The sequence below is a fragment of the Lepidochelys olivacea genome (assembly GCF_965140295.1).
Source record: "Lepidochelys olivacea isolate rLepOli2 genome assembly, chromosome: 6".
Lineage (NCBI taxonomy): Eukaryota > Metazoa > Chordata > Testudines > Cheloniidae > Lepidochelys > Lepidochelys olivacea.
In genome coordinates, this window is record NC_140416.1 from 30,448,950 (window position 1) to 30,474,579 (window position 25,630).

The 25,630-nt window shown below is 43.3% G+C and overlaps 1 protein-coding gene and 1 pseudogene across 3 annotated transcripts; both read right to left on the bottom strand.

Annotated features, from left to right (window-relative positions):
* Nucleotides 1-2,992: 2,992 nt before the first annotated feature.
* On the bottom strand, nucleotides 2,993-24,177 carry NRIP3 (nuclear receptor interacting protein 3). Of its 2 annotated transcripts, none has more exons than XM_084631396.1 (7): nucleotides 23,883-24,177; nucleotides 14,588-14,767; nucleotides 13,139-13,221; nucleotides 8,261-8,400; nucleotides 7,533-7,585; nucleotides 7,330-7,427; nucleotides 2,993-3,290 (listed from the first exon to the last, which is right to left on the bottom strand). In XM_084631396.1, exons 1-7 carry the CDS (start codon nucleotides 24,054-24,056, stop codon nucleotides 3,275-3,277), a joined length of 744 nt encoding a protein of 247 aa, XP_084487522.1. In that variant the 5' UTR covers nucleotides 24,057-24,177; the 3' UTR covers nucleotides 2,993-3,274. The 2 variants fall into 2 exon arrangements, with proteins under 2 accessions (XP_084487522.1, XP_084487521.1); XM_084631395.1 differs by having other exon boundaries at nucleotides 7,533-7,588.
* Nucleotides 21,162-22,022, bottom strand: LOC311522268 (cilia- and flagella-associated protein 77 pseudogene; annotated as a pseudogene). Its single transcript has one exon. The product of its transcript is annotated as a cilia- and flagella-associated protein 77 pseudogene (transcript).
* Nucleotides 24,178-25,630: the final 1,453 nt, after the last annotated feature.

The window sequence follows — 25,630 nt, forward strand, 5'->3', positions numbered from 1 at the left end:
TAGTTCATCAGATAGCCAGAACTAAAGAAAGGAAAACTCTTTGTCCAGCTATCTGGAAGGAAAGGGGTGTTGTCCCTTTAAGGGCTTTCTTCAATGGGGGGTTGGGGAGAGGGGATGAAGGGAGAAAGGGATGGACAGAAAGGACAGGAAAACTTTGGAAGCAAGTTTTTTTTACTATAGTAATTAAAATGTGTATTTTAGATAAGGGTGGTCTTTTGAAGGATTTATTTAAAAAACGGTATGTCTGAAGATCCAAGCATTTAAGGCTAAAGATGATTGTGCATCTAAAAAATCTGTGCAAGGATTTTTTTAGAGATGTGTTTCAGAGTAACAGCCGTGTTAGTCTGTATTCGCAAAAAGAAAAGGAGTACTTGTGGCACCTTAGCGACTAACCAATTTATTTGAGCATAAGCTTTCGTGAGCTACAGCTCACTTCATCGGATGCATGCCGTGGAAACTGCAGCAGACTTTATATATACACAGAGAATATGAAACAATACCTCCTCCCACCCCACTGTCCTGCTGGTAATAGCTTATCTAAAGTGATTTGTGCTGGAAATGGCCCACCTGATGATCACTTTAGATAAGCTATTACCAGCAGGACAGTGGGGTGGGAGGAGGTATTGTTTCATATTCTCTGTGTATATATAAAGTCTGCTGCAGTTTCCACGGCATGCATCCGATGAAGTGAGCTGTAGCTCACGAAAGCTCATGCTCAAATAAATTGGTTAGTCTCTAAGGTGCCACAAGTACTCCTTTTCTTTTAGAGATGTGATTTTATAATCTTCACCAACTCACTAATGAAATATTTTTAAAGCACATTTTAAACTAAGGTCCTGTAGACTAACATGTTCTGAGTAAATATTACAGTAAAGCACAACTGTTTTTGTCAGTAAATTCAGAAACTGGGGGTTGTCAAGTGCCTGATAAAAGGCTTCATTACCCCTTGAATGGCTCTTTAACAGTTTCAGTGTTGTGCTAATAGGTCTGGCAGGCTGGAAGGCTTTTTCACTTTTAACTGCTAGATCTCCTCCTGAGGAAGACTCACCAGGCTGCAGCAGCCAGCTGTGGGAGCCTGCCTGAAGGGTCAGAACAGGGATAGAAAAGCAAGAAGGGTGGACATTAAGACCCAGTGGTGCCCCAAATTTTCAGGTGCTCTACACAGCTGCGTATGCCTAAGGACGGCCCTGAGAGTACTGCACCATATCACTGAAATAGAAAATAGCCCAAAACACTAATAATCCAAATTTGATAGCAGTATAAATACCCAAGACTAAAAATGGATAGTTTCAAATCCACTGCAAGAGACCAAGCTCCAAGTTGGTAAAATACAGGCACCCATGTGGTAAAGTTAGACCTGCTATTGTAGTCATAGGACAGCAGTATACAGCGATCAATGTTATTGTGAACAGATCCCCTAAACTCAGGACAAACCTATACCATGGGTCAAACTCTGCAGGTCATGCTCTGAGCCTGATCTAATTCCCAATGAAGTCAAGGAGAGCCCTTAGTCCTTATTCCAACAAAATTCCCACTAGGCCAATTCCTAACTGGTGCTGAGTCCCATTTGAGTTCAGTGGGTGCTGCAGAAACTAAGTCTAGCAGGATTTTACCAGCTGAAACCCTGATCAGGCAAAGAACTTAATAAGCACATGTATTTTTAAGTACATGAGTAGTCTAATTGATTTCAGTAGGACTAACGCATGTTTAAATTAAGTACATGCTTAAGTACCTTGCTGAATTGGTACCTAAGTGCTTTTGGTACCTGAGTTAGGCTTAGTAATGGCTGCAGGATTCAGCCCCATGGTTACACAGCATAAGAAGCAGTACAAAGAGCCTCTTTGAAAATCTAGCTGTGTTGACACCTGTTATGCCAAATACTCTGACTCAATAACATAAGGAAGGATATTAGCTGACTTGATTGGCTAGCAAAGTTCTTAGCTTTGAAAGAAGCCCCTCAGCTGTTGATAGTAAATAATTCCCATTAGCCTTTAAAAACATATAGAGGATCATTGTAAAATGCATCCGATGAAGTGAGCTGTAGCTCACGAAAGCTTATGCTCAAATAAATTTGTTAGTCTCTAAGGTGCCACAAGTCCTCCCTTTCTTTTTGTAAAAGGTCAGATTCTTTCAAGTGGTGCAGTGGATTTCTTTTGTTATACAGGTAGGCTCTCTGTGAAGTAGTGGCATCATCATTAAAATAAGATAGCAAAAAAGGCCAAATGCTGGTCCCAATGAAAACTCCCAGTTTCCTTCAGGGGGATCAGGTTTGGTCTTGCACTTTAAGACTTCCTGGGGAATTTGCAGATAGATATAAAAGTAGTGCATTAAAGATAATGATGCTGAAGTATAGGAGTTTAAAGTCCACCCAGCCATCTAACTGCTGGTGCTCCAAGGGTAGTTTCAAGCTCAAGCTAGAGCTGTTATGCTGGCATAGGCTCAGGGAGTAGCACTTGGGTGGGGAGACAAGTAAAGGCGCTCAGAGTGAATTTGGATCACAATATCCTACACCACTAAGGCTTGGTTCACGACTGAATCTAGTAGGCCAAATTGTCTATCAGCATCACGGCTGCTTTTTAAACTGTAAAACTTTGTGCTTGTGACTCAACATACAAATCTAGCAGGATGGAGAATTTTTGATAATTGCTGTTATTGAACTATGAATAGTTCTGGTCATAGTCTTCTGGTAAATAGAAGTCCTGAAGACAAATCTGATCAGTGAATAATCATATGATTGTTCTTCTCATAGACTCCACAGTCACATCCTTAATAACATGGCAATAATGTTATGGCTATTAGGGTCATTTTTTTTTACCAATATGTGGTATTCATGTTGATATTTTAATATGAGTGGCTTCCTTTTATGGCTATTTAAACCTGGTGGTGTCAATTTAGTGAATATAAATAGTAGCTATTGAAAAAATCATTAGTAAAAATCTAATTCTGGTAGCTTCTAATCACAGATACCCTCAAATGAAATAATTGTGTTTGCTATAAAAAGTACTATTCTCATCGTTAGAGTAAACTCATCAGGTTTGTCAAACCATTCATAATCAGTGGTGCACTATATTCGAGTCTAGAAAATAAGCATATGTTTCTATCTCAAAAACAAGACAACATTGCTAAGTTACTGGCCACGGAATATGATTGAATTTAGCTTTACAGCTGTAGCCTAGCATAGGTGTTATCCATGATACACGTTGCTATTTCATGTGGAGCAGCTGTGCAGTTTTTCTTCGATGTCAGGGTTTCTCATTTGTGGGTGTTTCAATCTTTATTCCTCAGAAGAGCTGAAATGGGAAGAAAAAAAGAATGTAATACAACTGGAGTTTCTGTAAGGTCTGGGGCTATTTTCTGCAGCCACATTAGGAGAGCAGGAGTACTTGTGGCACCTTAGAGACTAACCAATTTATTTGAGCATAAGCTTTCGTGAGCTACAGCTCACTTCATCGGATGCATACTGTGGAAACTGCAGAAGACATTATATACACAGAGACCATGAAACAATACCTCCTCCCACCCCACTCTCCTGCTGGTAATAGCTTATCCAAAGTGACCACTCTCCTTACAATGTGTATGAAAATCAAGGTGGGCCATTTCCAGCACAAATCCAGGTTTTCTCACCCCCCACCCCCATACACACACACACTCACTCTCCTGCTGGTAATAGCTCATCCAAAGTCACCACTCTCCCTACAATGTGCATGATAATCAAGGTGGGCCATTTCCAGCACAAATCCAGGTTTTCTCACCCCCCCACACACAAACTCACCCTCCTGCTGGTAATAGCTCATCCAAACTGACCACTCTCCTTACAATGTGTATGATAATCAAGGTGGGCCGTTTCCACCTTGATTTCCAATGGCCCACCTTGGTGGCCCATCTTAGCCTCTAAGGTGCCACAAGTACTCCTTTTCTTTTTGCGAATACAGACTAACACAGCTGTTACTCTGAAACCTGTCATTAGGAGAGCAGCAGCCAAGAGCCAAGAAGCAAAAAGTCAACTCCTCACATTTCTTCTAAATTACATCAGAACAACCTAATTAATATTGGACTGTTAAGAAGCCGCCCCCCCTAGTAGTACCCACCGTCACAGATAAGTGAGGAATCTCTTAAGCTGTTTAAGGAAAATGTTGTCTGGCAAGGAATCACTTATCAACAGTTGTGATTGTAAAAGCTATACTTCTATTGTTTTGTCTTTATGGTCCCTACTTCTCTATTGTTCAGCTGTATGGTCTCTGTCTGGTTCTTTGATTGTTTCTGTCTGTTCCATAACTAATTTTGAAAAATTTAAATCAACCAAGGTGGTAGGATATGATTGGTTAAAGAATTATTTTGCAATATGTTAGGATTGGTCAAAGAATTATTATGTAATATTTTAGTAAAATGATTGGTTAAGGTATAGCTAAGCAGGACTCAAATTTCACTATATAAACTAGGGTCAAAGAAGGAGACCAGCAGTGGGGAAAGAAGAAGAAGAAGGAGGAGGAGGAGGAAAGAGCTGAAAGAAGAAAGAACTACACACCCCACAAGACACACCTTAAAATCAGAGCTGCTAAGAATCCTCTGCATGACCGTAACATGCGGCAAGCAGCCAGAACCCAGATGTAACTGACCTTGCGTGGCCAATAGGGAAAGTCTGCCTGTGTGATCAGGACTGGTGAGCATAGCATTGTATGCTTAGCACAGGCGCTGAATTTCCAATGTGCCGGGGGGGTGCTCGACCCCCAGCTCTGCATCAGACCCTGTGCCCACTCCACCCCTTCCCCCAAGTCCCCACCTCGCCTCTTCCCACCCCTGGAACACCTCTGAGCACACCACATCCTCGGTCCTCCCGCTTTCCCCCCAGAGTCTCTGGCACACCGTGAAATTGCTGATTTCGGCGGGAGGGAGGCACTGGGGGATGGTGGGGACTCCTGGGGGGGGGCTGCTAGTGACCATTTTTTCCCTATGGGTGCTCCAGCCCTGGAGCAGCCACGGAGTCAGTGCCTAGCATGTGTGTTTTGCTTGGTAATTAATAAATAGAGAATAAGGATATTTCTGTGTAAGGTTCTTTCACTGGTAAAAAGATCCTGCAAACCTGTAGAAGAGTATGCCTTGAGTCCAAAGGAAGGGTAAGGGTTGGTACTTAAATGGACCAGATTATGCCAAGCCCTAGGAAGTGGGTATGGGTGGCCCTGAGTCCTAGGAACTGGGTAAGGGTAGGTGCCTTTCGCTCGGAGTCCTAGGAACTGGGAAACGATGGGTGCACTGGAGTCTGCACATTACATTTTGGCTGAGTAAAAATGGCAAGACTGGACCCCAGTCAGTACTAAGAGATAGTATTGTTTAGCAATATTAGCACCTCTTACTGTTGCCAGTTCTAACAGACTACAACCTTAGCTTCTGCCATATTCACATATGTCTTGAAGGAAAAGGGAAAAGCACGCTGTTTTTACCTTGTAGATTGAAAGGGTCAGATGAATGATATTCCTAATCCCAAATTTCCCAAGGACCAAGTATCCCAAATTTCCATTCTAACCCAGGTAGCCAAAGGGCAGCATTCTGCACTCAGCCGAGCTACGGTAGTAAATTTGTTGGGAGTGAACAGGAGTTTTTGAGTATGCCAGGGGTGCGGCACTGTCTGGTATCATCATGATAAAACATAAGATTTGGAAAGGATGGTAGTGGAGGGAGTCTCAGAAATGCCAGAGACTTGCATACAGATGTTGCCATTAAAAAGTCAACATTGGACCACAATCACCCCCCAGTCAGTACTTCTCTTTGCTTAGAATGGAAAATAACAGCAGTATCTCACAGACAGTTGTGTGTCACCTGTTGGTAAACATTGACTTTTAATGGCAACCACTGTATATACATGTGCCCAGACTCCCTAATCTCGTTGTTAGTACATGGGCCTACTTTTTGGGCATGTTGCCGTATGAAAGCAAACAGAAGTAGCTGAAGTCCTATTTATTTCTCATTGCCACTAGGGCGGGGTGGTGGGGGTGGTGAGGGGAGCTTGGCTGCCAGTGGAGTTGGTGCCTATGGTGGACCGCAGGAAATAACTCCACGGGCTGCATGTTTGAGACCCCTCACTAGGCTATATTTATTGGGGTCATCTTTAACATAACAGGGCCTTGAACTAGTTGAAGTCCGTAGGTATTACTAGAATACACATAATTATTGATAACAACAGGCTGCTAAAAGACACCTGAACAACACTATGAAAACTTACAATACTGTTATGTCACGGGTCAGCAGGTGGTCCTCTCACACATAGTTCTTCCCAGTTCTTTTCCTTAGCAATAAGCAAATGTTCCGCTTTGGGAAGACATGCTGTGTTGCTATAAATTTTTGTTGTAAAGAGTGGTGATCTTGAGAGAAGGAGCTCTGTGAGCTGCAGGCGAGTTTGGTCTCTGCTTTGGTCTCTGATTAGAGTCCATATTTGAGGTAGAGTAGCTTTCTAGTAACCAGACATTGATGTAACACTCAAAGAGAGATATAATGTGGCCTAATGGACAGGACACCAGACTAGGACTCAAGAAATCTGGGTTCTGGCTGTAGCTCTGGTTACCTTAGGAAACTTCATCCTTCTACGTCTCATTTTCCCATCTGAAAAGAGGGATTATGATACTCCTTTGTAAAGTGCTTTGAGATCTTTGATGGGAAGAGCTATGCAAGAACTAGGTGTTGTTATTATTCCTAGAAGAAGGAATTGCCCTGCATGCTCCTTGACTGCCTCTATTCAGGACTGGTGTGTGTAAATAAAGCAAGTGACACTTAGAATATACCCAGACTCCAAGTCACTGATTTCTCCTCCACTGGGGATGGCCTCGGACCATCAGCTAACTCAGCAGAGAGGCACCATTGGTGACAGGATAGCATGAGGGGAAGGGGTACCAACACTACCTTGAAGTGCTTCACAACATTTCTGCACTGTGGGCTATTAAGAGTTTTGTGTGTATTCATTTCCCTTGTATTTAAAGTCCTTTCCAGAAAAAATATTTCTCAGGGAACATTCTCAAAGCAGAGTGTCAGGAGTCAGGCAGATGACCCCCATTAACCTCAAAAAGAGCCAAGTAGCTAAGTCAATCCCCTCTGTGTATCTCTTTGAAAATGACCCTCTACTGTTTGAGGGTAGCTTACAAAAACATGACAAGAATCACCCGAAAACAATCCAGTGGCCCGATTCAAAGCCCTCTGACATTGATGAAAAGATTTCCTTTTCTATCAATGGGCTTTGGATCAGGTCCAGTTTGATGACTGCTTTAGCTAGATCTGCATTCCAGGCTAAAAGGAAAACACACACCATGAGATTCCAGCACAGCTTTAGAATTACATACTTACTCCTCTCCATTTGTGGAGATGTTATTATCAACAAATGGAATTTCTTCTCTCTCTGTCTTCCCCAGTACAAGGTGATGCTTTTCCATATTTATGACACACTAAAATAATAATAAATACAAATGTAAGAGGGGAAATAAAAAACCCATAATGATCCTCTCCACAATAGTAAAAGAACAAGAGGGTACACACAAGAGAAATCCTACCTTCAGAGATTTCAAGGTCTGGAGCCCAAGGGAAAAGTTTTTCTCATTGTCTTCTGCTAAAATAAATAAATAAATAAAATCAGGTTCTGAATTAACAATGGTCTATTGTATTCTTTGCAAATATCTTCACTTTTTATGGAAAAACATTCAGCTAAATACAGATCAGTTACTAAAGGGACTGAATGAGCCCAGAGGGATCAGAAGTAGACTACAGAGCTTTTCACCTCTGACCCAAAGAGGGTAGTGACTGAAAGTCATTACTGCCTGATCAGGTCCTGGTGTGAAATGAGTTTGGTGACTTCCATCCAATTCCTAGTGATCAGATTTTCACAACACAAAATAATCATCTTTTTTGGCAGTCCCAACAGAGGCGCCAAGGATAGAATACGCCGTGGAGACTAAACTGTTTCCAGGTCAGGGACAAGATATGTTATTGGCAGGGAAGTACAGGGAATCTTACATGCTGATGCCTTTATGATACCTGCTCTGTGGATCAACAGACAGACTTGCGCTGTTGATCCAGCAATAAATTCACTTTAAAACAATAAGAGAAAAAATACTTTCATTCTTATAGTAAAGATCTCTATTTTAAAATGGTCAAACAGCTTCACATTTGTTGTTGATGAGCACAAATGAACCCACTACCTACTTCATAGCACACTGAAATAGATATGGGATCAGCTTATATCATATCTACAGCACTGGAAAGATACTGCCCAACCACTTACCTGTGACAACTGCAGAACAGTCCACGCGGATAGTTCCCACTGTAACAGCTAAATGCTCTATCTGGCCAATCACTTTCATATTGCGTGGTAATGAAATCTTCTCTCCTTCAGTCTTGCATGTTTTGATATGCTCCTTTAACCTGTACATTGAAATCAGTAACTGTATTTAACAGTGGCTGCTCAGCTGAGATGGCAGTAAAACTCTATTCTTTGAGCTCTCAGTTCATTCCTATTAAGTGATTATCATCTGAAGCTTCTTTATTAGTAACCTGTCTGTGATGATACAGTATCCTGACCTAATCCTACTCCTGTTTAAGTCAATGACAAAAGTCCCATTGGTTTCAATGGGGCGGGATCAAGCCCAAAACGAAGAAATTGTTTTGGGTTGTATTTCACAGCTTATTTTTCTGAAGGAGCCTGTTCTTTAGAGTTCTCTCTCATTTCCCCAGGACAGAAGAATCTGTTAATCCGAAGCTGTCTTCTAGTAACAATGTTCCAAAGTCAGCGCCGGTGTTCGCTGCTTTGAATTCAAGGCAGTTGAACTACTACCACCACATCATCATTTGGCCAAAAATTTCTCCAGACTGTCTTACAGCTAGGAGAGTATATGTGATTTTTGTTCATTAGGAGATGATGACAAATTACTTCCCTGGAAGTGGTAACATATAAATAAAATATCCAGCAGAAGAGGAAAGGCTTGTCAATGATGTATTATATTTCAAGAAGGTATTTTCCCTAGCTCACTACATTCCAGAGACTATTCTGATAACATGTATGGATTATTTAGGTGCATTTTTTCACATTTTATATTGAACTGAAATTAAGTAGAAATTCAAACACAAAGCAATAATTCCTGCCTGGGATAATCCAGATTCATTTTTGATTGTTGTAAGGTGGTTTTCCCCCCTTCAAATCTGCTTTGCAAGAGCAGTCATCCCTAGAGGAACCAACCCTGAACAAGGCACTTTGAGGCTGGGTCCATTAAAAGCACCATTTTCCTGTCCCAGAGAACTGTCTTGCCGAGCGAAGGACCAACAAGTTTCAATTTCTTAATTCTGTTGATTTCCATTTTTTTGTAAATCTTTCCATGTGTTCTGGTTTACCAGGCACATTAAAGACAGTGAAGTGGAATACTTTCCCCCGAGTTTCCTTTTACATCTGAACGGAATAGAATGGCAAAACTCCTTTAGCTGATTTCATTACCATTTAACATTCTGATTAATTATTGTGATTGCTCAGAGTGAAGCAGGTGATTACCAATAATATTTCTACCAAATGCACATGACTGAGCATCACAAAGTGATGACCTCACCATCTAAATTGATAATCCACTCAGGAGAAGTATAAACACAATATTAGGAAATCCTGTTTTCCACCAGCACTCACATGATATTAAGCAGCACTCTGCCTGGCTGCACCAGGAATTATTAGACAATGGGGCAAATTCAGCCCCAAAGGGACTCTCTTCAAAGAAGGCTATTGTCTAATTTCCATAATTAATTATGAGATGATGGATTGTATTTAGATATGTATTTATCAATTTATTTCTGTCTGGGCTGTCTTATAGGAGGTGTGGGTGTTCAGGTATACTGAGTGCAGTGTAAAAGCCTAGACAGACAGAGCTTATAGTAAAATGTAGGGTAAAGAGATGCCTTGGGTCTTGCCCCTGATGCCAACAGATATCTCAGCTGGGGATGCAAAGCTTTTTTATGGAGCTGGCAAGTGTGTGGCTTCTCTGCTACCTCAGTGTGTAGACATCATTGCCTGGCTGAGTTATGACCAAATGATTCATCATCAGATGGTGAATAATGTAGCTAAAAGAACAGGAATTCAGGCTCACAGTCCCATGATACACAAAAAGATCATACAGCCTGAGCCTCCCAAGAGGTGCCAGGCACCCTAAACTCCCACTGACTTCATTGGGGCGGAAGGGGGATTGGTATCTTGCAGTGTCAGGACCAAAGAGCCTGATTTTCAGAGAAGCTGAGCACATACAGCTCCCATGGACTTCAGCTGGAGTTCTGGGGAACCAGCAGTTCTGAAAATCTGGCCCATGGGATGCAGAAGGCTCCCGGAGCTGTTTTATTGTCCCTCTAAGAAGGTCACGGCCAGAGGGGGACATTGAAATTTGCTGTTTAATATTCAATGTTAAGGGTTCGTTATATAGAAAAAAGTAGCTCAATTTATTTGCCAGGAATTCCATGTCTCTCTGTGATGTTAGGTAAAATCACTGGCCTAGATCCTCTGCTGCACCCAGTCTCTACTGGGAACAGCAACGCAGGTGGGGAAAGGCATCAGGGAGACACTTGTCGCTCCTTGATCTTCAGACTGGCTTTATGCTGACCCTGGAAATGTTTAGAGCAGACTGGGTGCTGCTGTAAACTCCCTGAGCTGGAATGAATGCCGGAGGAGCTGTCTGCCAGTAGAGGACAGGAGTGCAGTACTCTGGCCACACTCCCTCCATTACCCTTCCTGTTCCTTAAATACCACCTATTTTGAGGGCTGCAAAGAAGGAAGTCGGTAGGAGCCAGCTATGCTGGATCTACATCCACAGGTGAGATGCAGCTGGTTTCTGCCCCCTTTGTGCCACTATAGCAGTACACAGGAAGCTGAGAAGAAGGCAAGATCTGGCCCCTTTTGTCCCTTAGTCAGGGCCAGATTAACGTCAGTGGGGTTGCACATTTGTAACCAAGGGCTGAATGTGGCCTGCAGCAAAGGAGAGAACAATTACTTGGGGGCAGGCACATGGATTTTTGCCTTTTCTAAATTGCTTTTGGTTGCAAGTCAGAACCAGACTCAGTTAAGAAAAGCAGAGCTGTGGATAGAGCACGCCACACGGACAGAACCTCAGGACAAGATGGATGCATGGTGACAGCTCCTTGAGGGCGTGTAATGAATGTGTTCATGTATGTTCAGTCAGACAGAAAATCGGCCTGAAAGCAAGCTTGAAAAGCCATAACCAGCAAAAGGAGGTACTTAAATGATGATAAAGTGGGATCCTCCTTCTCATCTCTGCAGAGCGAGCCCATTAATACCCCTCACTGCCAGGCATGGAGGATTTGTTAGAAGATCACTTCAGGCTAATTAAATTGATCTCTTACCTAACATGTAAGGAAAGTATTTAGGGTGGCACAAGGCGTAAGTGTAAAAAGATGAAGAAAAGAAAGGGAGAATTCAGTTTGAATATCAAGAACATTCTGATGGTGATATCTCTTAGGCAGTGAAGGAGTCAGGAGTCCAGTGGGTGGAGTCCTTTCCTGGGACCTTTAAAACCAGACTGCTCAAAGTAACACTAGACAATGTACTATAAGCACCTTCTTGTACTGGCAGAGAAATGGATGAGGTCTCTTCATAGGTATTTTCAATCTCTGATTTCAATGGCCGCATGAAATACAAAAGCCTATATTCAATAACCCTAATTTTTTCAGTGTCGATCCATGTATCATCTAAGTCATTTTGAAGTAAACTCTGCTGCTGCATTCTGCTGCAGCACAAGAGCCTCTGTGGATGCCAGAACTGAATGGGTGCGATGTCTGATTTAAACTAACCAAAGCTATTGTATTAATCACACTGCAGCACAACCTCCCAATATCTCAGGTCACTGCAAACATAAACTGAAATGGCCCAAAAGGCTGGCTGAGAGAAAGAATGGTCTTTTGGTCAAAGCACTAGCAAGAAACTCAGGTCCAGGTTCAAGCTTTCAGCTCTGCCTTAGGTTTCCTGAGTGACCTGAAGACCTCTGTGCCTCAGTTCCTCATCTGTAAAATGGGGTTAATAATACTATTTATTTAATTTATTTATTTATTTTTAGACTAACTCCTTCAGGGGAGGGATCATTTCTTACTGTGTGTGTCAGTATAACACCTGGCACAGTGGGGTCCGGATCTCAATTGGTGCCTTGAGGTGCTACTGTAGTACAAATAAATATAGGGAGGCAGTGACTGCTTTAATTTTGAATTTCCTGATATAGGGCCCAATACTACACATGGCTGTAAGTCTGTACTCTAATATTTAAACGCATTTCCTCTCTCTTTGACGGAGAGGGATTTTGACACTGAAGCCAACGGGAAGTTTCCCATTGACTTCAGTAGGAGCAGAAATTGGCCCATATATTGACCTAAGTCAGCTCGTTAGACTTTCTCTTTGATGGCTGGGACTGTTTTTTCTAAGGGGATTGAAAATAGTACAAGAATCAAGTCTGACATGTAAATGGACAAGAACAGACACATCGGGCGCCATTCTGGTCTGGTGTGTAAAGGCTCACTGTGGAGAGATACTGAGCATTGTCAACTTCCATTGGCTTCACTGGGAGTTGAGAATTCTTCTCTCCTCTCAGGAGTGCTCAGCACCTTCCAGGACTGAGCCCTAAATGCATAATCATCACTTGTCAGTGTCGGATGCTTGTGATTTACTTCCTTGTTCATAGCAGGTGCAGCTGCTTTGCAGCCATTAAAGACTTGTGCAAATAAATAACAGACTTTACGGAAAAGGGTCATTATTTACCTAGTGGTGTGTGCGTAGGGAACAATTACAATTGTTTGCATAATCATGGTAAACTGATCTTGAAACCTCAATGTTGCTGGGGGGGAAATATCAACACCAATGGCTTTACCCTGCTTCATTCAAGTCAATGGGAGTTTTGCCATACATTATTGTAAGTCAGTCTTCTAATATTGTTAAACCTATTTCCTTTCTTTTTGATGGGGAGAAATTTTGCTACTGATGTCAGTGGGCACAAGAACAGGCCCCTAAATACCATTTCAGAAATAATGTGGAAATTCTGAAAGCTTTCCTTGTTTGTACAGAAGCAATGATACCATGTATGAGTACTCAACATGCTGCCTTGTACCGTGCGTTAGGTTTAAACAGGCCACTTACCCCAGCCTATCCACACATGCAGACGATATGAGATTATACTGACAACTGGTGTCAATCACAGCTTTCAAGTCCTTTCCAGCACACTGCAAGGAGAAAACAAGAGCGTTGGAAAGGAACAACAGAATGTAAGAAAGAAATCCAATGTTAGTTGCATCTGTGCTAAGGTCCACGTACATGGAACACAGCACTCCTACAGCACCTGCTATGTCACCACTGAGGTTTCAGTGTTCCAGCACTTTCTTTTCTATTTCCCTCAGGCTCTCAACTGTGGCTTAGCGCACGTGAGGATTTCAGACTAATGTTTAAATGAAACTCCTCTACAGAATAATGAAAATGTAGGGTTGGATCCTGTGAGGTGCTGAGCACCTGCAACTTCCATTGAACCTTTATCTGTAGCTATTGGGCCAATCAGATATCTAAAAAAATAGTCCCTATTGTGGTGTCCTGGGATTGCCCTTTCCCCAAAGGTCTCAGATCCCATTCCTTGGCTGGCATAGCTTCTCGATAGAGTGATAAAGTCATTGTGCTGACTGGAGGCCACATGCTGGCAATCAAAACTTCCCTATCCCCTTCAAAAGTTACAGGCCTGGTTCCTCAGCTGATCCTAACCAATGTCACTATACGGACTTCAGTGGAGCTACGTTACAGCATCTGAGGATCTGGACATATATACAGCACTGAGCATCCTGTTGGCTCTATAAATAAGCATCTTCTGCTAGATCCAATATTAGGAGATGGCAGGAAGTGGGAGCTTTATGGAAAGAGAGATGGGACCTGAGGGGACTAAGATACAGGGGACACTGAGGGTAGGGGGGTTTAATCACAAAACAAAATTATCCCAACTTTTAAAATAAATATACCCCAGATCTGCTATCCTATATGCTCCAATGTCAAAGGGAATGGCAGTCAGGACATTCCCTGGAGCATTTCCACACAGACAGACCCTTGCCTGCCTAGAGAGGAAGGCTTTAGAGTTTGACACACACAGTTCTACCACACTCAGGCTGCCTTCACTGAAGGGAAGTTAGTGGTGATGATGATGATGATGATGGAAAGATTAATGTACTGGGAATCTCAGGAGCACAGGAACTCCAAAGCCCCAGGAGACTTATGTTTGGCTCACCCAGCATAACAGCTGCGTTTTTAAGTTACTGGAGCCTTTGCTTTGCAGAACTGCTATTATATCCATCATATGAGAGAGAACAGTTAGCTGGAAAGTAACAATGCATTTTTTTCAGGGCTGTCAACATTGTCCATTTCCTTGTATGAAGGAAAACAGACAGCTGTCAAAAATAATATCCCATCAGCAAAAACATTGGGTGTCATAACACTAACCCTGGAATACAAGGAGCCTAGTTGTACCTTTATTATATGGGTGGGTTCAATTCCTCCTGCACTGCTGATAAAAGGATTTAGGAAAAGCTAGCGAAGACATGGAGGAAGCATTACCTGACAGCACACTAATATTAAGTCTTCTTCCTCCTTTTTCTTTGGGTTGTCTGGCTTGGTTTGATTCAGCTTATTGGTCTGTGCTGAGATGTCATTCTTTGGAGTCCATGACCCTCGGTTGTTTCGTAATTTTGATAAATTTGTCTCCATTAAGCGTCTTTGCAGAATGTTATGTGGCTGCTTTAAAACAAAACAAAAAATAATAATACAATTATAAAATTATAATACTACTGTTGGGCTCCGTTGGTCGGTGATTTGAGTCTCAACAAGTCTTTTATATAGACAGCAAAGGCTAAATAACCTACCTGACTTCAGCTACATTCAATAGGAATTCCTAGACCAAAAGAAGTATAAATGTATTAGCCAAGGGAAAACTCCATGACATCAAAATAGTATTTGGAGAGCATTATTTCCCCTTCCAAGAGGATAGCCAAGTTGAGGGCATGATATTAACATTGGAATCAGAACAGACTTCAGAAAGACTTGATAAAATATATTTGATTCTTCAACTATCTGGAAGTTTAACTGATAATAATTTGGCCTTTGACTAAGTGCCTTGTTTAATATGCAGAGGACTACGTGACCTACTGAGTCCCCCACATCAGACAGCTTGAGAAGCACTGCTCTATACTACACTGGCCACTACAACCCTCCAGCCAAGCCAAAGAGAAACGTACCAGCAAGTGCTCAATATCTCTCAGAATTAGGCCCTCAACAGAGAGGAAGGATGGTCTTGTGGTTACAGCCCAAGACAGGGATGGCAGGACATCTGGGTTTAATTCCTGGCTTTGCCACAGGCTGCCTGTGTGACCAAGGCATTTAATGTCTCAGTTCTGCTTCTGTCAAATGGAGATGATAGCACTTCCTCTGTCTGTCTTGTCCCTTTAGAATGTAAACCTCTTAGGGCAGAGACAGTGTCTAGCACAAGGACACCTAGCTGGGGCCTAAACACTACTGTAAAATATGTGATCAGACGGAGGTACTTCATAAGCCAGCCTTTCTTGGAAATATCACAAAGTAGGTCACTTTTCTCCTCCCTCCTGAGGATTTGCTAACAAGTCACAGACTGCCTCCAGTGTACATACATTGCCTAACTATTAACCACTAAGCAGAACAGATAAAGTTCTGTCATTCATAGTTCTGACAGTGTACAAGCCTGAGAACCATTGTTTCTGCTTGTTCAAAGTATCAGCCAAGCAGTCAAAGAGCGATTGAGTGTCTAGGTAGCTGAAGGAAGGAAAGTTTATTAAAGAAGAAGAAAATAAAAATATGACCAAATAACTATAAAATGAATTTGCTAAATGTCATCTTTCATCAGGTAGGTGAGGCTGCAACAGAATAGAACTGAGAAATAAACAAAGAAACCAAAGGAACCTTTGGATCCAAACATTCATATAAAGCAAATAGCAGGAAAATTACAAACAAAGCTCTAAATGTGACGCTTCAGCCTCTATAGTATTTTATGAGAGGTTTCAGAGTAGCAGCTGTTTTAGTCTGTATTTGCAAAAAGAAAAGGAGTACTTGTGGCACCTTAGAGACTAACCAATTTATGCAGCACAAACATCCCCGCTCACATTTCTGGCCTGCCTGTCACATCTCGATCTCTAGAGAGCATCCAATCAAGCAAGCAGTTCTACCAAACAAAAGGCCCAGTTGTCCCCTCAATTCACACTGGGTTTGGGGGACATCCAGCATGCTAGTTCAACAGCACAATCTCCATTTACTGTAATCCTGGGGTGGGGAGCACAGCAAAGAATAGGCTCTGTGGATTGCAAAGGGACCAGCCAGGGAGGGCAGGTGGAATAGCTATACTACAGGAAAATCAAACCACACACACACACACACACACAAGTGCTGTGCTTGGGGGCAACAGATCAGAAGTCTCAGAGTACAGTTCTGGAGGGAATCATGCTCCCATGGGGGACAGGATGCTGTGTGAAGCCCTGGATCTGTAAGCGGATAGCCTTGGCTACTGATGCATAAGTCTGAACACCCTGACTATTTCTGGGGATGGAAACCCTATCCCAGATGAAACAATTGAGAGGTAACTGCAAAAACAAAAATCTCCAGAGTGCACTGTCCCCTATGCAGGGCAGAGAAAGGCCTGCTGGAAGGAATATGGCCCAGGGCTAAGCTCTGATGAGGTACCAGAGGAATGAATGTACGTTTTTATTTCTTCACTTTTCGCTTCCCAATTTCCCCAACTGTATTTGGCTTCTAACTGCCCTTTATAGCCCTCTCACTTCTATATGTGGCCCCTCATGGAATCAATCCCCTTGGGAATAGCTACTGATTCTATTCCCTTTTGATGCCATAATGTAGGTCTCCCTTCACCAATCCCTTTCCATACACGGAAGCCCACTGTTGTTGAATGCTGCTGGTATATTTATTTGGAACTAAACGAGGCCCCTCCAAAATGTACATTTGTGCTCTCTTTGCCTCCAACTCCTCCTCCTGCTCCACCCGTGCCTCCCCTTAGACAGCCCCTTTGTGCTCTTCTGGCACGGTCATCTTCACACCTTCCCCCCTTCCGCTTGGACTCAACTACCTTTTCTCTGCATCAAACCCTGTCCCCTCTCCTCCAAATGCTCTTCTCCCTCACAGCCTTTCATGGACAGCATCTGCAAGACTCCATCCTTTCTTCATCACCGCAAGCCTGTACCATCAGCTAGTGTATCATCTCGATCTGAACTGTTTTGCCCGTGATTGAACTAGATTGCACTCTCCTGGAGACAAGGCCTGTGTCACTTTGTATCCTTTCACAGGATTTAGCATACTGAAGCACATGACAAATAATAATAAGGATCAGGGAAATATTTTTAGTGCTGTTCTATCCCCGAGGCTAGAGTAGGAAAAAGCTAGGGAAGTTAATTATAGAAATTTCCACCCTTGCCTAGCATCTTATTTACTCAACAGGGTCCAAATTACCCAACAGGTGCCTCTCCCCGGCCCAGCCCAGCCAGAACTGCTGCAGCTAGGGAGAGGCATCTCTCACCCAGTCCCAAGCTTCTCCATCGAGAGAGGGCTGAGGGGAGTCCTCTCTCCCTGCCGCAGCCCCGGGGAAGCCTGCTCCCCAAACCCTTCATCCCTGACCCAACCCTAGAGCCCATACCCCCAGCCCGAGCCCTCATGCCCCTGCACCCCAACCCTATGCCCCAGCCCTAAGCCCCCTCCTGCACCATGAACCTTTCATCCCCATCGACACCCCTCAGCCCTCACCCAAACCCTCTGCCCCAGCCCTGAGCCCCCTCCCCCACCCTAAACCCCTCAACTCCAGCCCTAATCCAGAGCCCTCACCCCCCCGCACCCCAACCCTCTGCCCAAGGCCTGAGCCCCCTCCCTCACCCTGAACCCCTCATCCCCGGCCTCACCCCAGAGCCTTCACCTCTAACCAGAGCCCTCATCCAACCCTCTGCCCCAGCCCTGAACCCCCTCCTGCACCCTAAACCCTTCATTCCCAGCCCCACTCCAGAGCCCGCACCCCTAGCCAGAGCGCTCATCTTCCCACACCCCAATCCTCTTCCCTAGCCCTAAGCCTCCTCCCACACCCCCAGCCAGAGCCCTCACCCCAACCCTCTGCCCCAGCCCTGAGCCCCCTCCCACACTCCGAACCCCTCAGCCCCACCCCCACCACATATCACCTCCATATTGGTGCACATAACAAAATTCATTCCGCACGTGGACATACAAAATTACAGGGAACACTGGTCGCAGCGCCACTCAGGTTTGGCCCGGCAGCAGAGGGGCAACTGGGCCAAACCTGAGTGGCGCTGCGACCCCCTCACGAGGTCACGATGCCCAGAGCAGGGAGCCACTGCTGCAAGGTGGGTGCAGGATGGGCTCGTTCTCCAGCTACTGCAGCCTCCCGTCTGCACCAGGCAGGATTAGGAGTGAGGTGGTGGAGGGGCCATATAGGTAATGGTGGATCACAAAAAAAGACAAAATGCAGCTGCTGGGTCAGCTTAGTGAAAAGTCTGGGAACCACTGCTCTGCTCCTCATGCTGTTCTCAGGACTTTATGGTCAGGTGTGTGTGTGGTCAAGATACCAGTCTGTTGGTCAGCTTTCACAGATGGACTTTTGGTGCGAGCAAGGATTCTTGCTGTACGGTTGTTAAGAGAAGGAGAGAAGTCAGAGGGTAAAACTGAAGAGGCGGTGCACAATAACTTTTGGATTATGAGTCATAATTCAGCTGTTTGGGAAGAAAACCACCCAATTCATGAAGGTTTCCTGTCAATCTTCAGGCTTTCGATCAGAGAGATGATGACAATGTATTACTGGCAAATAAACTAATACTTATAACATTACATTTAAATATATCTGCCAAAATCCAATGTGTGCTAAGATACAGTTAACTTTCTGTTATACAAATGAAAAGGAGGATACAAAAATAATTTGGATTCACTTGCTAGCAGCTGCCAGTAAATGGACATTTTTCACTGTATTTGATACTTGCTATTGAATAATGAAGGTCCAGATAAATGAGCTTTGACTGTATGTGAAGGGAAAAACACAGAGAAGAAATCCATATTCTTCCAACGCACTTGCAGATATCAGATTAAAATCACTTCCACCTATTATTCAGTTTTCAGAGTAGCAGCCGTGTTAGTCTGTATCCGCAAAAAGAAAAGGAGGACTTGTGGCACCTTAGAGACTAACACATTTATTTGAGCATAAGCTTTCGTGAGCGACAGCTCACTTCATCGGATGCATTCAGTGGAAAATACAGTGGGGAGATTTATATACACAGAGAACATGAAACAATAGGTGTTACCATACACACTGTAAGGAGAGTTATCAGGTAACGTGAGCTATTGCCAGCAGGGGCGGGGAGGGCAGAACCTTTTGTAGTGATAATCAAGGTGGGCCATTTCTAGTAGTTGACAAGAACATCTGAGGAACAGCCGGGGGGGGGGGGGGATAAATATGGGGACATAGTTTTACTTTGTGTAATGACCCATCCACTCCCAGTCTTTATTCAAGCCTATTCAGTGATTTCCTGTAGGTAACACTATCATCTGTTAGAAGCAGGCCCATTCTGAGTTCATGCATGTTACAGGTGTTGGGATTCTTAAGGCACCTTAAGAAGGCAAAAGCAGTTTGAAAGATTTACAGGTTGGCAATACTTCAGGGTGCTAGTAATTTATTAAAGATACTAATAAACATTGCCCAGGGGGCGGTTTCACAGTCCTACAAGAAGTAATTTGGGCTAAAAGGAGTTAATTCAAACAAAAGAATACACTGAAAAATATTTGAGGAAGAATATCAAGAATTAAAACAGTTATTATTTGTGCATATCAAACTCCTCTATAAAGGAAGAAAGACGCTGCTGCATCGTCAGTAGAAAGAAAAGGAGGACTTGTGGCACCTTAGAGACTAACACATTTATTTGAGCATAAGCTTTCGTGAGCGACAGCTCACTTCATCGGATGCAGTCAGTGGAAAATACAGTGGAAATCTCACAAAAGCTTACGCTCAAATAAATGTGTTAGTCTCTAAGGTGCCACAAGTCCTCCTTTTCTTTTTGCGAATACAGACTAACACGGCTGCTGCTTTGAAACCTGGCATCGTCAGTGTAAGTATTACAAAACAGTGTTATGTAATAAACATGGCCGGAAAAGCTTTCTGACAGCAGTCAAAATTAGGATGGCAAGACACTACTGACCTGACTTTCACATGTGCTCAGCACCTCTGAAAATCAGGCTCTATGAAAGGAGACTCAAAGAGCTTGGCTTGTTTAGCCTGACCAAAAGAAGGCTGAGAGGAGATATGATTGCTCTCTATAAATATATCAGAGGGATAAATACCAGGGAGGGAGAGGAATTATTTAAGCTCAGTACCAATGTGGACACAAGAACAAATGGATATAAACTGGCTATCAGGAAGTTTAGACTTGAAATTAGACAAAGGTTTCTAACCATCAGAGGAGTGAAGCTTCCAAGACCTTCCAATAGCCTTCCAAGGGGAGCAGTGGAGGCAAAAGACATATCTGGCTTCAAGACGAAGCTTGATAAGTTTATGGAGGGGATGGTACAATGGGATAGCCTAAATTTGGCAATTAATTGACCTCTGACTATTAGCAGTAGATGTGCCCAATGGCCTGTGATGGGACACTAGATAGGGTGGGATCTGAGTTACTACAGAGAATTCTTTCCTGGGTGTCTGGCTGGTGAGTCTTGCCCACATGCTCAGGGTTTAGCTGATCGCCATATTTTGGGTCGGGAAGGAATTTTCCTCCAGAGCAGATTGGCAGAGGCCCTGGGGGTTTTTCACCTTCCTCTGCCACGTGGGGCAGCGGTCACTTGCTGGAGGATTCTGTGCACTTTGAAGTCTTTAAACCACAATTTGAGGACTTCAATAGCTCAGACATAGGTCAGGGGTTTGTTACAGGAGTGCGTGGGTGAGATTCTGTGGCCTGCGTTGTGCAAGAGGTCAGACTAGACGATCACGATGGTCCCTTCTGACCTTAAAGTCTATGATTGATATGTTTGGTTACTGCCACTGTTCTCTTTCAGACCTGAAATGAGAATATTCTATTTTATTACACAATTTATAATAATTTAACCTATTGAGTTTTCAGCTGCTTGTATAAATGCCCTGGGCAAATATTCCACATCGTACTCCAGCTTCTGACTGATGGACTTTGAAAGCCTTCTCCCGATCTCCTTGGCTTGGGAAGGTATCGAGATGACGACCCACTTTCTGAAAGTGGGGCAAATGCCAAAGTGGGTCTGGCTTCATGGGCTGTTTGTATTTCTTTAGTGTAGTGGAATATGTTTCATATACTTTCCCTCGCTGCATTATTTTCTGTTTTGCCTTATGATGAGCCTGGGCTGCTACTCGTTGTCCCTCCATCCAAAGCTCCTTGTACTTGTGCTGAAAAACATCTATGATGGGGGTGGATGGGCGAGCTGGCATTCCATAGATCATGGCATCAGGGAGGCGCGGCGGGTCCCTTTTAAAGTGACGCTCTTCATCTTCCGCACGGTGGATGTCATGGGTTTGGCGGTACCGGTAGTGTTCCTTTGTTGTGACAAGACCAGCTATGACTGCTCCACGGTTCATGGCAACAAAATCACGCGGCAGTTCCTTTGTGGCCTTGCTAATGTGTTTCACTGAGTTCCAGTGGCCTATTGCTTCAGGAACTCCCCCATCGGTCCCACGAAGGGTTAGTCCATACACAAAATCAGATCCAGGCAGCCGGGTGCACCTTGGGCGAGTCTTTCCCAGCTCTGGCTTGAGGATGAGGTGGTTCTGGAGCATGGTGTCCCTCACTACTCCAACTCTCTCATTTTCCATCCCAGGTTGGAGCTCAGCTGTTCTCAAGGGCAGCAGGGGAGGGGGACAGATGACAGTAGCACTGTACCTCTTTTTCAGCCTCTGAAAAGATTTTGGACTCTTAGATGCTTCCATTGCTGATGAACGAGAAACTAGCATAGATAGTTGCTCCCACTCTCTCATCTGATGAGGACAACTCCACTTGTTAGTCCTGCTCGTGTAACTTGAGGCTCTGGTGACATCACAAACATACAATCTGTATTGTTATGATATATTAGGTCATCAACCCATGTATTTATTGCTTGCCATTCAGTCACCATTTACAGTAGTAAGAGGTAGATGGCTGTGGGTGAATTGTTAGTGCTTGCTGAAGAGAAGGAATGAAAGCCCCTGTTGAAGCCAGCATGACAGATACAGCGATGGTTTGGAATGAAGGGAGGAAATTTCCCTATGTCAAAGGGAGTTCATTCCCACACTCTGGATGCTGCTAATCCAGCCCTGACAACAATGACTTGTCATGACTAGACAAGAATACTTCCAAAGAGCAATATTTTTCCTTCTTTTATATATCAAGTTATTACAATTGCTACTGTATGTATCAAAAAGATTTCCAGACCAGAATACCTCAAATGCCTCTAAAAGGCCTGAATCTTTCACCGGTTACACATTTCAAACACTGACAGGCACTGATAGACATGGCACTAGACACAGGAGTCAGCACACCTGGGTTTGATCCTTGGCTCTGCTGCTAACCTGCTCATTAAGAGCCACAGTCAGTTTCTCAGTGCCTTTATCTCCCATCCCCCCCTTTGTCTCTGTAGTCAGTTTAGACTGTAAACTCTTCAGGGCAGGGACTGTCTCTCAGTGCCTACCATTACAGGGGTCTAATCTCAGCTGGGGTTTCTAGACTCTATTTTTAATACTAATAATAATACCACACAGTGTTAGGCTCTTTATAAATAATAACACAATTCAACGTTGACTTGAAAAGTACTTTCCAAGTCTGGACCCAAGTGTACCCCTTAGGCAAGAATTTCTAGTCACCCTGAGTTGTGCCCAAGTGTGAATTCTATGATGTCAGACAAATCTCTGTTATGCACAATGCAGAGAACACCAAACTCATTCCACTGGTTACTTATGTATAGATCTAAGGCAAAGTTTCCAAGCAAAAAGACCAGGTTAGAACGAAATTAATTTGCCAAAATAGTAAGAAAGTTCAGCTCCTTCAGTTAACCTAGTGTGAGATATTACAGCAGTCAGACATACTGTATGTTATATACTCCAAGATCTAGACTCAATGGGGAAGTGATATTCAACTTTTACATTACATGTTGGGAATTTTGTTCATTTACATCAGAACCTTAAATGTTCTATTTTATCTTTATTCCTATTCAAAGAAAGCAAGGAAGTTTTTATTTATTAGCTTTTAGAAGGAAGCCAGTTCTTCTGGAAATGGGAGGTGATACTATACTGTATACTGTACACCATTTACCAGATAACACGGATCACAAATATGTATTTATAGCCTGAATATGAAATCTCAATGAAAGGAAATTAAACTGCATAGACAGAAAACATTGAGCAAAGTTTAATGTCAACAATTTTACATTTTTTAAATACCAAAGGAATTCTATGTTTTACCAAATTTATATATATATTATATGTGAAGCCATTTTGATGTACTCCAATACAAAGAAAGCATTCTGTACTGGTAAAATTGCATCTATTTTGTTAAAATTGTTTTGAGGTCTGAGATACAGACCTGTAAATGAGGTTAGTAGTGAAAAGGCTAACAACCTCATCAGGAGCAACTAAAATCATATTTCCACTTCCTTTTTCGATATACAAGAGCCTCATGGTCATGCTGATTTACCTCTGCTTCCACAGGCAACCAAGTTCATTATCCTCTTAACATAAAAACATATCTAAACAGCAACAAGAAGGCGGGGGGGAGGGAAGAGCAATGCATGCTAGCCTCCTAAATATAATTTTTTCCTCATGAATTAAAAAAAATCTTACAGTGTCTTTGGAAGTCCCCAGTTTCTTCAGTCCATCCAGAGGTAACAGATCAGCTGAATCCTTGTGAATAAACTGCACTGCCTGCTTCATTCTCCTCTGTTGTCGGAGAGATGCAGCTTCCCTCATCTCCACTTCCTTCCGACTAGGCTCGGTGAGGATACCTGAATAGAACATCTTTCAGTCTGTGTGCCTCTCACTCTCTTTCTCTCTGAAGACGTTACACCCCTATATAAAAATGAGCAATGAAATTATCTATTGTCTGCACTTATAACTGAAGCCTCATGACGTTTGAGACCAGCAGGTACTCCAGCCAGTGCAATGTAGTAAAGGCGGGGTTAGGCACATTGCAATATGCTGCACAAACAACATGGGTTAGTTCAGACTCGGTCTAGAGGAATAATCCGCACACTTACTCCTCATTGGCTCCTCTGCAAGGGAGAACTGGAATGACAAAGGAACATTAGCCATAGGCTACCTGCCTTTCACACTTCACACTGCTGGGTGACTCTGGGTGGGTTGTTTTAAAAAAAAAAAAAGTTTCACAAAATGAGACAAAAAGAAAAGGAGTACTTGTGGCACCTTAGAAACTAAGAAATTTATTTGAGCGTAAGCTTTCGTGAGCTACAAGAGTTTGCAAGTGGAACCAGTTTGTTTTCTAATAAAACAGATGTGGGTCTTCAAACAAAAATAAAGCAGAGATGTGTGCAATAAGCAATATAGGGGTGGCTCTTAAAAGCTTGCCAGGTGCCTTCGATAACTAAGGGTCACATTATGGCTTTAGGCACTGCCCTGTGCAAGGGGTGATGTGACAACTGCACTACCCAGAAGTAGCCCTAGGAGACACTGATTCAATGACACCCCCTGAGGCATAACCACTCCCTTCCTGTACTGAGTGAGGGGAGGAATCTGCTACAGCCCTTTACAGGTGACTGCTGATTGACACCATGTGGGGAAGAGCCCTCCCACCCCTGCCCAGGTAGTGGGGGGTTTGAGGGAAAATATGGGCACACAGTCCCCTGCTTTCCCACCTGTACCTGGCGTCGTGATCTGGGTAGGTCTCACGTGGCCATGCTGGGGTTTGTGGCCTGGCCTTACTCCCTGTGCAGCCATTAGACCCTGGTTCTTAACTATCTGTAATCTGATATGGTAAATATCTGCAGCACTGATAGTGTGTCATGGTAATACCACAGATACTGAGGCCAGCTTATCTGTATCCATTCATTTTATGTGAAACTGGGAAGATTTTAAGGACCATCACTATATGTAGATTTGTTTCAGTATACCCAAGGGGTTTCACATGAGATTTTGCTTGCTGAAGAAAGACAATGTGTTTATTATCAAAAGAGCCTGAACATTTGAATACTACAGCTTAGCCAGCCATGCAGTTTACATTGCACAGAACAGAGGATGAAGACAAGAATTATTTTTTAATTAAAATAATATTTTATGTTTGAAAACATGAGTAGGTTTTCTGGTTGGATTGTACATAAGGAGGAAAGAGAGATATTTGCATGGTTTTGACCAAAGGTCATTTTTTACTCAGTAATAAAAATAATGCCTGCACACGCACAGAAAGCACAAGGCAGGGCTGATGCTTATGACACGCATGTCTGAATATTTAGAACAGTCTGCATGGGTTCCACACATTGTAGGCCAGGATCTTCCCCCTAAACAGAGCCTTAGCTCCCTTGGGTCACACACAGGGCTTCAGTCTCTCACCAGGGACACAGCTCATAACTCAGATTTTT

Excerpts from the sequence above, each read along its gene's own strand:
- NRIP3 (XM_084631395.1), bottom strand. The coding sequence starts at position 24,056 with ATGTTCTATTCAGGTATCCTCACCGAGCCTAGTCGGAAGGAAGTGGAG. Across the intron at positions 8,401-13,138 it reads GCATGTGTGGATAGGCTGGG|GTTAAAGGAGCATATCAAAA; the intron begins GTAAGTGGCCTG and ends TTCAATGTACAG. Across the intron at positions 7,428-7,532 it reads AGACCTTGAAATCTCTGAAG|TGTGTCATAAATATGGAAAA; the intron begins GTAGGATTTCTC and ends TTATTATTTTAG.